Source organism: Phyllobates terribilis, unplaced genomic scaffold (genome assembly GCF_046119375.1).
Source record: "Phyllobates terribilis strain yellow unplaced genomic scaffold, ASM4611937v1 Scaffold_8__6_contigs__length_399053987, whole genome shotgun sequence".
NCBI lineage: Eukaryota > Metazoa > Chordata > Amphibia > Anura > Dendrobatidae > Phyllobates > Phyllobates terribilis.
The window spans coordinates 285,609,894-285,627,251 of NW_027362768.1; the positions used below are offsets into that span (position 1 = coordinate 285,609,894).

A 17,358-nucleotide genomic window follows, 5' to 3' on the forward strand; every position below is an offset into this window, starting at 1 on the left:
GTGGGTCCCTGGTGAGGACGGCCAGTAGGAAGGAAGAGAGGGGAGCTCTGGACCACGCTCTGGAATCGCCTGGGAGTTGGCCGAGTCCCTGACCTGGTGGACGCAGCACGGCTCGGGTGGTCCTACTGTGCACAAGGATCTGATAAAGAACTGTGAGTAAAGCTTTTGAAACTGCACTTTCCGCCTCTGTGTTCCGGCCGTCACACCTGCACCCTCAGCACTGGGACACCCGCACCATCACTCCCATCATCATCTCTAACAGATCTGCCATGAGGCCATACTCCTCCCGTGGGGAGTCATCTCATTCTCAGCTGCACAAACAACACCGGCCTCAGCGGACTGCCGTGCAGCGGCGGTCCCGTGACCGCAATCCACGGGTGGCGTAGTCGAACATTCTAACATCTACTGCTAAAGACTGCCGCTCAGTTTGACTCCCTGGGCACGGACCGGGTCACCGCCACGAGACTACTACCCCCATCTGATCCGGCTCCGGGTAAGCCCCCGTGCGCGCGATGCCGCACGACACAGCAGGCCCAGGGGCGCGTCAGATGACAGCCCACATGTTCCACAGTGCAGTTAGTGCCTCACTTTTTCTCCAGCTTGCTCAACAAATCAGTCATTTTCTCTGCTGCTGCTTCTCCTCTTCCAGGTTGCAAACAAGAGCAAAGGTTTCTGGGAGTTGTATTCCAAGGCAATGCAACAAAAGAGGGATTAATGTGTATTAGGGAAGATTCAGACGTCCATACAAATCAGTATGAAATTGGACCTCAATGCACGGACTAGCCATGGCTCTCCTCACCCGAGTGTGACAGCTTTATATATTTCTTTCAAGCTGTCACACTTGGGTCGAGAGAGCCGAGACCAATCCATAACCTTGTGGCCCGATCCCTGACTAATTTGTGGAGATGTCTGAATGCACCCTTCTGTGAAACCCTGTTTGCTCCCAGCTGCAGCAGTTTCTGTACATCATGTTCCCCCTACAAGGGATACAATAAAAAAAGTCAATTAATAAAAGTAAATATACTATCAGCTAATGATGATGGCAAATGATCAGATGCAATGCAGTTTATTTTCTTGTGACATTCTGTTTTCAATTGCCTCCAATATACAGTGTTAAAGCTGCTGAAAATGGCAACCGGAATGAGGGCATTACTGGACACCGTGGTTCAGGCTCTGCCGCAGGTAATGTTAAGGTCTAACCACTCTACTTCGTATTATTAATTTTATTTTATGTTCAGTGCAACTGGAGATTTTACAGTGATGAATCATACAGTGAGAGCAGGGCGTACATAGAAATCATAAGGGCCCATAGCAAAAATCCTAATTACACCCCCCCCCCCACCTCTCAAAAAAAAAAAAAAAATTGACAGGGTCACAGAAGAGCATACCCCACAACTTTACAACCCTTACAAAGTAAGTTTGCCTTTATTGAAGCCTTTTAATGTTCCCACAAGCTACAATACTCCTTTCATGGCCCCCAGAAAGTATGATGCCAAAATACAGTATGTGCCCTCAAACACCGTAAGATACCCCCATAGTGAATTCCTCTACAGTACCCACCACACGCTCAGTATGATGACCCTACAGTACACCCCTGCAAAGTATGATGCCCCACAGTGACCCCAATGCAGTATGATGGTCCCCATAGTCCCCCAAACACAGTATAATGGCCCTAACACAGCCCTCTTCACAATATGATGGCCCTCCATACAGTATAGTAACCCTTAATACAGTATAGTGGCCCCCACACAACTCTCCACACTGTATAATGGCCTGCACACATTATAATGGCCTCCACTACCCATCCAAACAGTATAATGGCCCCCAACATAGCCCCGCACACAGTATAATGTTCCCCACACAACCTTTCACACAGTATAATGGCACCTGGCACACCCCTGCACACGGTATAATTGGCCCCCATACAGCCCTCCAAACAGTATAATTGGCCCCCATACAGGCCTCCAAACAGTATAATGGCCACCACATAGTCCTCCAAATAGTATGATGACTCCAGAAAAGTACTCATTGATTTTTTTTTTTTTAAAAAAATACTCACCGCTCCCCATTCTGCCGCTGCTCCGGTCTCTGCAGCCTGTGGTCTGCACTGCTCGGCATAGCGGTTACGATGCAGTGACAACGTCGCACCTACTGCACTGAGACATTGGGTGTACAGGGAGAATGATGGAGGAGGGAGCTTCAGCTGACAGCTCCCTCCTCCAACAGTACTTCAACTGTATCGGCATCCAGGATGCGGATACAGTCGAGAGTTGGGCAGGGGCTCTGGGCTATTTGTATACGTATTGGAAATATTTTGTGCAATTGTTTATTATTATTATTTATTATTATAGCGCCATTTATTCCATGGCGCTGTACATTAATAATACATATAGAATTGAAAAAAAAAAAAGTATAGATACAGTGCATTAAAGGGCATATATCATTGTACCCACAGATAACACAATACTTTCTTGGTAGTGCAATGAGTCTGTGCTGCTTCATAGGAGCCGTACAAGATGTATGCCAGTATGCATGAAGCCTTAAATGTCATGTACATTGGCCATACAAAATGTACTCAGTAAAGGTAGGAATCTGCATTATTCTGCTTTAATTTAGAACAGCCTTGGACAGGTGGGAGATGTAAACGGTGTGGACCCTCACATATGCAACGCAAAAGATGAGGGTACTCAGCGCCCCCTAAAATCTCATTTAAATGTCTATTTTTCACATATGTGTTCTACCCGCATTTTTCATGGATAAAACATAACGTATCGATTATAGTCTATGGGGCTGTTCACATGTTTGAGTGTCCATAAAAAAAGGATCCATGGCTGCTTTTAATCCGACTTATAGATCAAACTCGCCTATTCAAATCAATGGATCAGTGAAAAAAAACAGCAGCACACGGAAACCATCCAAATGCCACCTGAGTGTTGTCCATATTTTACTAAATAAACGGTTGGAAAAGTTTTCTTGTTTTTTTTTTTTGGTGCATACGAGAAAAACAGGTGAAACAAAAAATAACACATAGACAAAACACTAATGAAAATCCCCCCAAAAAATCTGTCTATTTTTTTCTCGTACTCCACAAAAACAGTCTTCTGAATGAGGTCTACCAAAGTGAAAAATATACTGTCAGGTTCAAATATTCTGTAATTGTAATGCCAAAGCGGGGCAGGCATAATGATGCAGCTGGACTCAGACACTAGGATTCATGTAAACATTTGATATTTATTTTAAAGGAAATCCATTACCAGGTTTTTGCTACCCTATCTGAGAGGAGCATGATGTATGGTCAGAGACCCTGATTCCAGTTTTATCTGCTGCAGAGCTACCAGTTCTCTGAATGCTGGGCTCTCTATATCCCCGCCCACACCACTGATTGGCAGATTTCTGTGTACACTGTGCATAGGCACAAAGCTGCCAGTCATTGTTGGGGTTATACAGAGCTCATGAATATGGAGGACTACATGGCAGCAGGTTTACTAGCGATAATCTCCTGCTTATAAAACTGTCATTTTAGCAAAACTAAAGCAAGCAGCCCAGTAAGTAACACATCACTGGAATCAGGGTCTCTGTCTCTACATTATACTGTTCTCATATTAAGTAAAAAAAAAAACTGGTGACAGATTTCCTTTAAACTGCATCACTGGTACCATACTTAAATGTGTGGTTTTTGTATCATAATTGTCATATTTGGCAATGTAAGCTGAAAAAGTAGGTTAACTTTTTCTTGGTGTGGTATATTGGTTAGGCTGGAAAAAGACTTACAATATGTACTTTGAGTTAAAAATAATGATCCAGAAGAAGGCAAAATCTATAAGGCCAAGGTACAATTAGCTTTAGAGGGTAGACAAAATGCATCCCGTCCCTTGCCTTGAATGTCAGCCCTATGCTGACTAGATGGATTACATTTGAACAATCCTTTTATTGCTGGAAATGAAATGTGTTCCTGCCAACCAATGGCTCGACCTGTGTCCTCTATGAGCGCTTTTGTCAAGTTTAGTTTTCCCATTCATTTAGGAAATGTGAAATGTATATGGTGAATGGTAATCATATCTCTTAACAATGATCTATATTAGTTTGACATTTTCTTAGGAAATCATACTGGCTGCTTAGGATATATTCACACATGCCAGATTTGTTGCAGAAATTTCTCTGACTGTCCTGTACATCTGATTAGGGACTTACAGAAATCTATATACCGGCTGCTGAAACAACACTATTCAGATTAATAGAGAAGATATCCGGTTGCAAAGTTCTTACTTTGTATTGTCTTCTAAAATCTGAAACACAAATTCAACTTGAGGGCTAATGTTTTACAGGAATAAAAGTTTTGGCTAATCGTTCATCCGACAGCCATCTCAGCCGACTCTGCCATGCACAAGAGCTCTTGTTCGATTGAGTGCTCCTTTGTTCTCTATGAGAAAGTCTCTGGCAGTCACATCGGTTGGCAGTTTATCTCAGAGGCAGGGATGTGATTGTCAGTCCAAAATCGGACATATGTGATTGAGTTGTCTCCTGATCATCAGTTGGCCAGTGCCCCCTTTCAAATTAGACCATCGGCTGAGCTTGTTAATATTGACGGGTTCAGCTGACATTAGGCTAATGTTAATGGGGGCCTTTTAGGGGTTGTCCACTATTTGGACAACCCTTTCTGAATCCATATGTTTCCTTCCAGTAAAGTAACAACACTTATACTCACCTTCACTGCCGTACCAGCGGGGTCACACTTGCTTTCCCGAGGATCACAGACATTGTTATGTCACGCCATCCCTGCGGCCAATCACAGCTAGCTTCACGCTCCTCTCCTAGGGACATAATTGACATCTAGAGGAAGTGAGAGCTACGGCTGCTATCTCACTTACTCTGATTGTCTTGATTTGCCAAAAGTAGGGGAGAGTGAAGCCAGTGCTGACTGGCCACAGGGATCGTGAGGTATAACAATGTCACGTGATTCCCGGGAGACCCAGTGTCAATATCGGTGGAACAGCGCCGGCAACAGAGGTGAGTTTGTTACTGTTTTACTGGGGGGAAAGATAGGCATTCAAAAGAGGTTGTCCGAGTAATGGACAACCCCTTTAAGTTATTAAAGGGTTGTCAAATCTTTCAACTTTAGTCTGAGGTTTGTATTAAGGCGGGTCTGGTTTACGGGTTTTAGAAAGAGAGTGTGATCTGGGGTCTGTGTTAGGGATATCTGTCCAAGGATCTGTAGTTCTTTAGGGTGTCTGATCTGAGTTTTCTCTTACTATAGGGTTTCTGGGGTCTCTATTTATTCAGAAGCCCATGATAATGTGCATTTTGTTAAAGGATCTGTATTTGTTCAGATGACCTGTCACGATTCCTCCTTTCAGTGTGTCTGGACGCAGTGAATGACAGTTCTGCCATCCAATCTAGTATTGGGGCATGCTGAGCTGTCAGTATGATGATGAACTATACAGCCGTCCAATCCGGATGCTGGGGTGTGCTGAGCTGTCAGTGTCTTGAGTGACAGTTTAGTCATCCAATCAGGACCAGGGTGTGTCAGGGCTTCCTCCATGTGTCGCCTGTTTGGAGTAATGACCTGGTTATTTAGCCAAGCTCTCTGCCTTAGATTACTGCCAATTGTAGTTTTTTTCAAGAGATGTGTATGTGCTCTGTGCTCTTAGTCTTATATTCTGATATTTGCTGCTCGACCTTGGATTTGCCTTTGACCATCCATTTGCCAAGCCCTTTTGTCTTGATCCGCTACCTTCTTGGAATTCTGACCCTGGAGTGTTACCTGACTACACATTTGTCTCACCTCTCTGTCTATGACGTACCTTCCTGGCTTTTAACCTCAGACCTCTTGACTACGTGCATAGTGACTAGCGTCACATGATCTTTATTCGTGAATGACCTATTCAGAGGTTTATATTTTGGTGGTGCAATCTGGGCTTTATACTCATTTTGGGTGTCTAGTCTGGATGTCTGTATAAATATTAAGAGATTTAGGGTCTGTATTTATTTAATGGATTTGGTCTTTGAACTGTATTATTAGCTTAGGCTAGGTTCACATTATGTTTTTTGCCACAATTGATAGTCCTGTCGGGGCTTCCATTTCAAGCCCTGAAAAATGGGATTTAGACTAAAACCCCATCAAAGGCATTGACCACAATGAAGCAGATGGACTTACTTTGGCCTCTGTCTGGCCTCAGTTTTGGCACAGCCAAAGTGCTGTTGACCATACTCAGATGCCCGTCTAAAAAAGACAGACACATTTAGAACAGAGACCAAACAGAGTAAAAGTGACTCGATCTGGTACATTATAGTGAAAGCCTCTGTTCTGGCTTCTGTCTAGATCACATTTTTCAGGGATTTTGACTGAGCTACAAATGTATAGCAGAAACGTAATGTGAGCATAGCTTTCAATATAAGCAGATGTGGCATAAGGCCAAAAATTTAGCATGGTGCTTTGTTCATCTCTTTTCGGAATCTTCCTGACATACCATCTGAAAAGTTAGCAAGTATGAATTACAATGTCTAACATCTATGGGGACTTATGTTAAGAAATGTTAATCTCTGTAAAAGGAAAATCTATGAAACTTCCATATGAAAGGGGCTGTCAGTCATTAAACAACCCTTTTAAAACCCATATAGATCTAATCCTGCCTTCAGCTGAAAGGTGCGCTCACTTGTATTAAATCCTGGCAATCCTTTGTAAGCTATCCATCCTGGACTCCAGTCTGGTACATTTTACCTACACGGATAGATTTAGCTGGAACATATAAAAAAACAGGCGAACACATATAAAATAGATCATAAATTAAAAGTAGAATTCATCGCAAAGCGAAAAAACTCAATAAACTAGTCAAAAATAGGCAAAAATGCTATAATGAATTCAACTGGAGAAGTTTAAAATGTTTCAGGTTATTTTTAGTGGTGCACAATGTTCGATAAATCTTGCGCACCTTTAAGCTCACCCTAAACTTTAGACTATTGTTGGCCAAAAAAGTGATAATGACAGGTTCGGCCGACAGACCAATGTGTATGGGAGCTTTATTATCAAGGGAAATATTAATCCGGCACTTCCAATTTTAGGCTGCAGGTCATATTGTCTACTGGAGAAAAGCCACCACCAGATATGTTTGGTGACAACTTTCTTATAGAGAACACAGGAGCGCTCAACCGAACAAGCACTCCTGTATATAGGAGAGGCGGCCAAGATGGCTGGTGGCCAAACGATCGGCTGAATCATCAGACAGCTGACAGCCATTTCATGTGTATGATGACTGTCTAGTCTATACTAATAGTTGGCTTTAGTGATGAGCAAATCAATTTGGAATAAATTTGTTGAGTTTCCCGAAATTTTCTCATTCATGTAAATCCCACATTTTTGAAATTTTTGTGATTTGATTCAAAAGAATGTCTTCTGTTAAGTGCTGCTCAGGGGTTAAAGAAATAATTAGCAGTATATAAACCTGTTGTAGGACCACCTCCTTCACTTGTCCTTACGCCTCTGCTCCCTTTCTTGCTCTGATCCAATTTTTCAAATCTTATGGTGCTACCTTCCAATATTGAGGCCTGTGTTTGGCCTCACATTGTCACGTGGGTGGTGATGGATGTTAATGACAAGCTTGGTCCTTTCACATGACTGCATGGGGTGATTAATGTCATTGATGTCAATGCCGGGTTGTGCCCCCACTTGACCACATGAGAGCAATCTCTGGCCTCAGCTCAGGAAGTGAGTGCGACAGGTCCAAAAACTGATGTGCGGAGATCCGGGAACTGAGGTGGTGTGAGGACAGGTGAATAATTGAGTATATAATGTTCATTGTTTTTTAACCCCTTCATAAGGGTTTATTGTTTTTTAACCCCTTCATTCCCCTACATGCTTTGAAGTCTGGAGAGACCTCAGACCATAATAAATATTTTTTGGATGAATATTCTATTTCATTTCTATTCCAAATCAAATCTGCAGGTTGAATCAAAGTTGGCCAAAATTAATTTTTACAGATTAATTAATATCTAGTTGACTTACTATGAATCAATCAGGCTATGCTACTTCTTGCTAAGCCACGCCTCTTTCAGCGATGCCACACCCACTTGTTGGGTTAGGCACAGAAAGTGTCTAAATAGGGTACAAGTCATGAAAGACTTTTGGTCCAAATAGCACCAGAATTTTGACATTTTTAGCTTGATAAATCTACCCCACAGAATTGTCTTGATAACATGCGGTATTACATTGGCACTTCAGGCATAAAAGCATAAATGAGCAGCTGAGAATTGTGTTAATAAAGCAACCAAGTATCCCCGGAGGAACCTGAAATATGGCTCCCAATGTGTGAACAGACGATAAGGGAATTCTACAATGTTTGTCACAATGGATTTCTCACTATGGATTATGTATTTTGACTTTTCCGGCTGGTAATAGTGTTTACTTGTGCTGTTGTGTAAAACATACTGATATGATTAATAACGCGGCATCAAGCACATAACATAATAGTTGCCTTTTAGGTGCTGCTGGGCGTCATCATGCTGGATGGCTACTGCTGCTGGGCATTTATTAGTTTTTTTCCAAAATGTTTGTGTGTTTTTGAAAACATATATTTCTTCTTTCTCCGTATAATATGTAATATAATATGTACATTATCTAATATATGTGCATTCTATATGCTATGTTCTGTACCAATAGTAGCATCCATTTTCAGCCAGAAAAATCACTCAAAAGTGACTGCTTCACTTCTGTTAATTTGCTATCAAGTGCCTTTTCTCATATGTAATCCGTCTCTAGCAGCGACAGATTACAGGAAGTAGCGGCAGGTCTTTGTCTCTCTGCTCCTGCTCTCCTGTCAGTCAAACTGCATACAGGCATAAGACAGGGGAGAATTAAGCTTTCAGTTCAGGGCAGGTAAACCAATAGACAACAATAGGCACAATGCATACTTGGAAGTGAAGATAAGGAAGTTCCAGCACCTGTAGTGCTGGCATTATGATGATAAAGATGAACCACCTACTGAAAAAGAGTGAATAGCAGCTTATAGTGCATGACAATTGGGAAAGTTCCTGTGTACATTAGATTGTTACGTATACGAAAAGTCATTTTCACCTGATAAGGGGGACTAAGTCAGCAAGTTCTTGGTTCACTCTGGATTTTAGTTAAAATTGTTTAAAGTTCTGAACTCTGTATCAAGGTTGGCCAACTTGTCACAGAACATGGATAATATACTCAAACAACAGGATAATAGAAAGAATGAGATTGCTGATTGGCTGTAATAAAACCGGATCCGTCACAAGGGACGACACAATGATGTCACAGTACAGCGATAATGAACATCGCAATGTCTCAGTGCAGGAATAATTAACACAGTGATGTAATAGAAGTGACGCAATTAAAGGTTGTTTCACTACTTTAACATTGTTGACTTACCTAATAGGAGCGGATCTGCAGTACCTGTCAGTGGCCACTACACAGTAGAAGGAGCTGTACTGTTCAGTTCCACAACTGTTAACATCCTGCCATCACCGGCACTGAAAACAGCTGATCAGTGGGGATGATGGGTGTCAGACCCACAAATCGATCTGATATTGATGACCTTATTCGTGGGATAAATCATCATTATAAAAAAAGTAGGAGCAACCCTTTAACAAAGGGGTAAATATGAACATTACAGGGATAATAAACTTCACGATGTCACAGTACAAAGATAATAAGCAATAATATTCTCTTACATGGCGGAACAGTCATTAAAGGGGTTGCCCCACAAAGAGTACATTTTAATTAAATTAATAATAAGTTCCACAATTGGATGTGTTAAAATGATGTTCCTGTACTAAGATGATTTTATATATGTGACCCTGGTATGTACTGTGTAATGGCTGAATCCAACATGTATCACAGCTCCTGACTGGAGGGAAGGGGGCAGCATAAGTCACTTATGATAAGTGAGTGTACAGATGAAACAGCAGGGGCATGCAGCTGCTGCTTTTTGAGGTAACATATTTCCCTACCTGAGGTAACATATTTCCTTGTTTAATCACAAGAATGAGTGTTTTTGCCACATCACCAGCCCTGTGAGCTCATCATAATTCAAGTCAATGACAAATAAGATCAACTCATACATCACTGACTTGATTTATAAGCTCAGAAGTCAGGAGACGCATTGGAAACACTGACTCCTGTGATAAAACAGGCTAGGAAATGTGTTACCTTAGAAAGCAGCAGCTGCATGCCCCTGCTGTTTCATCGGTATACTCACTTATCATAAGTAACTTATACTATCTCTCCTGGCCAGGAGCTGTGGTATGTTCCGACTATGAACTGGAGCAGCTCTGCATGGACAGACACAGCCATTACACAGTACACAGCAGGGGCACATTTATAAGATTATCTCAGTTCAGGAACATTTTTTTAACACATCCAATTGTGGAATTTAGCATTAATTTGAGATCTATTGATTAAAATGTACTTTGATTTTGAATCAACAGCTTTAAGGCTCCTTAAGAGCTTAGGTTGTACTATAGTCTACATTGATGATAGAACTAACTTTAGTGAGAGGAATTCTCTGTTAGTCCCTTTTCATGTTGCCTTCTTTATCTTTCCTTTTCCCTTCTTCAGCTATGTCATCATAACAGAGCTGCCACCTATTAGATCAATACTCCTCTTCATCTACTATTGATTGCTTCCAATCAACCATACTCTTACCCCTAAGGGAACTGGGCTCCCCACACCACCATAATTGACAATGAAAACTCCAGATGCATTTCATTTTAAAGAGTTGTGGATGACAGAAAGTGTAATGAGATTTATGTCAGTCTCCTGATGGATGAGTTGGCCCTGAGCGAGCCTTATTCCTAGGAATCTTAGGCAGGTGATCATTAAGGAGAGAACAAGAAAAAGACAACAGCAATATTGATTTCAAATCAGATCACCGCTCCGACATCAGGCCAGCTGATTTTTACTTCATATTCTTGCTCATGCGTTTGATAAATCTCCTGGGGCCTTCAGTGCACACACTGATGTATTTTACCAATTTATAGACCTATCCCCGCTCTTTCCCCTCCAGCCCTACTTACCATTTATTCTCTTAAAGTCACTAATCGGCACGGAAGCTGCATGGCTGTTGTCTCTGTTCCCTGCAGCATCAGAGTCTATGGCAGATGATGATGATTTGCCTGTCTGATTGTGTTATCAAGATGTTCCACAATATTGAAACATGTGATGAGTCTGATTATTTTCATAGACCACACAAACTATGACAGATTTATCCTTTCGCGGCCATGTTAAAGTTCCTGCCAACAGTGCAATCTAACAATCTGTAGTCAGCACTCACTGATGATAATTAAGTGTTTTCACAATCCAATATTAAAGGGGTTGTTCAAGATTTTAAAAAATTGCTGCTTTCTTTATAAAACAGTGCCCCATCTGTCTACAGGTTATGTGTGGTATTGCAGCTCAAACCCATTCACTCCAATAGAGTTGAGCTGTTATACAAGACACAATCTTTGGACAGGTGTGGTGCTGTTTAGGAGTTCCTCTTTAATATTGTCCTGTTTGGAGATTTGTACTTGCTCCAGTCCTAGATCAAATATTGCTAAGGCTCTATCTGCATCCTGGCCTCCTGGTGACTTACACTGTGTGTAGAATTATTAGGAAAGTTGTATTTTAGAGGATTATTTTTATTATTGATCAACAACTATGTTCTCAATCAACCCAAAAGACTCATAAATATCCAAGCTTAATATTTTTGGAAGTTGGAGTGTTTTTTTTAGATTTGGCTATCTTAGGAGGATATCTGTTTGTGCAGGTAACTATTACTGTGCAGAATTATTAGGCAACGTAATAAAAACCAAATATAATCCCATCTCACTTGTTTATTTTCACCAGGTAAACCAATATCAGTGCACAAAATTTAGAAATAAACATTTCTGACATGCAAAAACAAAAACCAAAGAAATTAGTGATCAATATACCCACTAAGAATGAGAGCGTAGTGAAATAATCGGACTCGCTATACTCGTAACGAGTAGGTCCCAATACTCGGGTACTCATTACGAGTAACGAGTCCAATGTAAGTCAATGGGAAAAGCGAGTAACCCGAGTAAGTGTCTGCTGGAGCCTATAAAGCTGTCTGGGGGCGGAGGAAAAGGCTAAAATGGGTGCATGATTGTTTAAAACCCGGCGGTAAAAAGCCGCCGGCTTTTAAACAATCCTCAGCTCGAAAAGGTCCCACAAGTTCATCTTTGATGATACCAGCCCATACCAGTACCCCACCTCCACCTTGCTGGCGTCTGAGTCGGAGTAGAGCTCTCTGCCCTTTACTGATCCAGCCTCTGGCCCATCCATTTGGCCCATCAAAAGTCACTCTCATTTCATCAATCCATAAAACCTTTGAAAAATCAGTCTTAAGATATTTCTTGGCCCATTCTTGACGTTTATGTTATGTTTCTTGTTCAAAGGTGGTCGTTTTTCAGCCTTCCTTACCTTGGTCATGTCCCTGAGTATCACACACCTTGTACTTTTTGATACTCCAGTAACGTTGCAGCTCTGAAATATGGCAAAACTGGTGGCGACTGGCATCTTGGCAGCTTCACGCTTGATTTTCCTCAATTCATGGGCAATTATTTTGCGCCTTTTTTGGCCAACACGCTTCTTGCGACCCTGTTGGCTATTTGCCATGAAACGCTTGATTGTTCGGTGATCACGCTTCAAAAGTTTGGAAATTTCAAGACTGCTGCATCCCTCTGCAAGACATCTCACAATTTTGGACTTTTCAGAGCCCGTCAGATCTCTCTTCTGACCCATTTTGCCAAAGGAAAGGAAGTTGCCTAATAATTAAGCACACCTTATATAGGGTGTTGATGTCATTAGTCAACACCCCTCCTCATTACAGAGATGCACATCGCCAGATTTACTTAATTGGTAGTTGGCTCTCAAGCCTATGCAGCTTGGAGTAGAACAACATGTATGAAAAGTATCATGTGATCAAAATACTCATTTGCCTAATAATTCTTCACACAGTGTATAATCGGGCCCATCAGCTTTCCATAAAGCTACAGAATTTTGAATGTTGTAGAATATTAATATGAGCACAGTGAGGTACAAGCTATATGTAAATCCCTGACTACTCATTATGGTTAGTGGTAGTGCACCAGTAGTCATTTAAACCTGAACTTTGCTTAAAAAGCCTTTGCATTTAAAGGGAATCTGTCAGCAGGATTTCATCCCCCAAACAATTTATAAATGCATGTAGCTCCTTTAAAGACAAATACAGCAATATCTTTACATGGCCAGTCCATTCCTCCATTACTGAGAAATCAGAGTTTGAATTGATTTGAAATTGAGGCTGAAGAACTATGATAGATCTGAAGCCTCTGTCACTCCAGTTCTATTCCCCGTCCAACATCTCCTCCTCCTTCCTGCTTGATTGACTTCCCTTTGAATAAAGTCACACAGCTTAGATGTGGTCAGTCAAGCAGAAGGAGGCGACGGCTACATGGGAAATAGAGTTGGAGTGACAGAGGCTTCAGATCTATCATAGCTCTTCAGGCATATTAATTGAAATGCTGATTTCTCAGTAATGGAGAAATGGACTGGCCATGTAAAGGTATTACTGAACTGATCTTTGAAAGAGCTACATGAGCATATAAATCATTTGGGATGTGAAATCCTGCTGACAGATTCCCTTTAACTGTAGATATGTTTACAAAGCTACTATATATAATAATATTAATGCTGATTTATCCTTTTGTTATATTATATTATTATTAACTGTACTGTATTATTGCCTGTCATTTGTTTTTGTTTTGTTTGTTTTAGGTGGGAAACTTGGGTCTGCTCTTCATGCTTCTGTTCTTTATCTATGCAGCTCTGGGGGTTGAGCTGTTCGGGAAGCTTAGTGAGTAACTGAAAGAAATATCACTTTTAAAAATAAATCAGAAATTATCAAATATATATATCTATATATCTATAGTAGTGATGAGCGAGCATGCTCGTTACTCGAGATTTACGAGCATGCTCGGGTGTTTTCCGAGCATCTTCGGTGTGCTTGAATGTTATGTTTGAGTCACTGTGTGTCCATGATTTGCGACTGTAAATCATACACACGGAGTGACTCAGACTTAACATTCGAGCATGCCGAAAGGGTTACAGAACACGCTCGCTCATCAATAATCTATATCAAAGCATAATATGACCACTTTGCTATTGCAGTATGCAATGATGATCATCCATGTGAAGGAATGAGTCGACATGCTACTTTTGAGAACTTTGGAATGGCTTTTTTGACTCTTTTCCAAGTTTCTACTGGCGATAACTGGAATGGCATAATGAAGGTAATATATCATTGTCTATAGCTAGTATTATTTTTTTGTCATAGATTTGTGTTATCCATATGGACTTTTGGCAGAGACTTCTTCTGTATAAAAAAATATATAGGGTATTATGAAGAGATGAGCAAAACAATTTAGGCAAATCTACTGTAATTTCAATTCAATTCAATTTAAAAGAAAATTAATCTAAATTTCATATTCGACATCATATACTGCAGCTCTGCACCTCTATCTATGTTCTATACCTTTTTTTGAAAACCCGGAAAGTCTGAAGATATACAGTAGACCAAAATGCTAGACATTGCACATGGGATTGCTTAAACAAATAAAGAAAAATCTATTTTTTCTCAAAAATTGGAGTGCAGGGTTGTTTTTTCTTTCTTAATGCTTGTTTTAGGCTGCATGCCCACTATGCGTTTTTCAAGCGTTTTTTGCTGAGGAATTTCCGCAGCGAAAACGCTTAAAAAACGCTTGGTAATACGTGCCCCATGGTCGCCAATGATAATCCGCATGTGCTGTGCACATGGTGCTGAAATTTCCGCTGCGGATTATCATTGCGGAAAAATCCGCAGCATGTCCAATTATTTTTGCGGACACGCGGCGGAATTGCCGCGATGGTGTAAAAGGACCTTCCATGACGTCATTTAGTCGTGTGACCTGTCACATGACTAAATTACGTCATGGAAGGTCCTTTTACACCACCGCGAGCCGTACAAGAGACCGGACGCACCGGAGAGAAGACCTCGGGCCATCAAAAGGTGAGTATAATGGGGTTTTTTTTAACATTTTTATTCTTTTTTTAACTATTAACTTGGTCTCACTATATAAATCCATGCCAGTTGCATAGATTTATATAGTGTGACCAAGTTGTCAAGCACTTTTCCAAGTGATGCTAAAATCGCTTGGAAAAGCGCTTGATAACCCGCATGCAGAAATGCTTTACAAACGCTTCTACCTAGCAGGAAAAATGCATGTAAAATCTGCATGCGTTTTTCCTGCCAGGGAGATGCAGAAAAAAATCTGCAAGCATTTCTGCATTGTGGGCACTTAGTCATAGGCTAAGTTTGCATGAGTATATAAAAAAGTCGTCAGATTGTCATCCAGAAAAAACAAACGATTTTTCATCAGTATTGTCATCCATCTTGCATTTGCTTTTATACATAAACAGTGAATAAAATTAACAAGAACAAAACCATTCTCCTATGTTAATAATGGCAATGTAATGGTAAAAATCAGATGATATACAGTTGATCTGCAAGGTATCCAATTTTTTGACTTGAATAGGTGATTTTCTTCCAAACTTCAGAAGAGACTAGTGCATGCTGTAACTTTTTTTCATGCAGACATTCGGTTCATTCTAAAAAACTGTTATCTTGAAGCCCAATTGAATGCCATTAGTCTTAGTGCTGTCTGTGTGATATTTTTTTCCATGCACAACACTAGGATCAAATATACAGTTCTCTAAATGAAGTCTTACAGAATGGGATTCCATTTAAGCCCCCAGCCCCCGGAAGTGACGTATCTCGAAAATTATTATGCTATATGTTATAGCATTAAGATCCTAATAAAAACTACAGTACCCCCAGTGCCGTAATCTTAAGCAAGTGTTCAATTTTCCTGCACCACCTCAGGGCTCAGGCAGACTTCCATGGATTTCGGTCAGATCTTGGACTGCAATGCATGGACTGGCCATGTCTCTCCCAACCTGAGCATAACAGCCTCATGGAATATATGAAGCTGTCATGCTTGGGTCTGGAGACCAGCGGCCATCCCGTGCATTGTGATCCAAGATTGGACTAAGATCCACTGACATCTGCCTGAGCCTTTCGAGGAATTTAAGCATAAGGTCTCATGCAGAGATCCATGCAAATCCGTCCGAGTATGGACTGCAATGAACGGACTAGCTGCAGCTCTCCCGACCCAAGCATCACAGCCTCATAGATTTATATGATGCTGTCACTCTTGGATCAGGAGACTCGCGGCCAGTCTGTGCTTGGACCGATTTACATTGACGTCTGCACGAACCCTTACTCAGTCACCATTGAAATAAACAGGTCCCCTAGAGCTGAAGACACTCTCTGTAGATGTGAATACATTAGCTTACAGTAATTGGATTTAACGATCAATTTTTGTCCATGATAATTTACATTCTGGACTAATAATTAGCGTAATAGTAAATAAATATAGTAACATGTAATGTAATAACATACTGTACAATGCTATAGGTATTTCGTTCATAAACCAGGCAGTAAAATATTTCAACAACAAGATCACAGGCTTAATTAAGGCTCAAGATACATAAGAGTATTTTTAACCTAAAATTGTCTTTATTCAAAATTATATATGTATAATAAAAACAGTGATAGCAGAAATATCAGAGTGCAACTAAAAAGAAGGGATACATAACATGTAATAATCTGGCAAAATACCAACTTTATGTTGATAATATCTACAGCGACAAGGTTGATTTAGGTCAATCTTTCACATAATCACATAAATTATGCATGGTTATAAGAATGTAGCTTTTAGGTACTTTACAGGTAATGTTTAAACACAAGTTAGTACAACCCCTGTAAAACAGCGCCAATACATACTGTTCAATGAAAGGGACATCATCTGATGTCAATGTAATAAATCTACATGGTATGCTGTGCAGAGCTTCACCGCAAAATGGTGCACTAGTGCTCTATGCCAGTAGTAATTAAAATAATATAACCTGCTGCTACCTACAGGTGGATGCAGATGAAATGTTCCCCATGCCGCCCCAACGCGCGTTTTGCACATTTTCTGACGCCCCCTGACAAAGAAAAAGGGCGAAACGCCCTTTGGGGTGGCAGGGAGAACATTTCATCTGCTTCCATCTGTAAGTAACAGCAGGTTATATTCTTATATTTCTTTATACCCTTTCAATGGTGGGTTATATTCTACCCATGCACACCACGAGAACAAACAGGCATATAGCACTAGTGCTGGTGAAGCTCTGCACAGCCTACCATGTAGATTTCTTTCATTGGCATCAGATGATGTAACTTTCATTGAACAGTGTGTATAAGTGCTATTTTACAGGGG

At 40.8% G+C, this 17,358-nt stretch overlaps 1 protein-coding gene across 2 annotated transcripts in view; it reads left to right on the plus strand.

The window, feature by feature from the left end:
- CACNA1I (calcium voltage-gated channel subunit alpha1 I) overlaps nt 1–17,358 on the plus strand; it is a 737,039-nt gene that overhangs the window by 657,303 nt on the left and 62,378 nt on the right. For both annotated transcript variants that reach the window (XM_073644335.1, XM_073644336.1), the window contains exons 27-29: nt 1,112–1,182; nt 13,778–13,856; nt 14,171–14,292. In XM_073644335.1, coding sequence (XP_073500436.1) covers nt 1,112–1,182; nt 13,778–13,856; nt 14,171–14,292 — 272 coding nt within the window. The remainder of the gene's footprint in view (nt 1–1,111; nt 1,183–13,777; nt 13,857–14,170; nt 14,293–17,358) is intronic.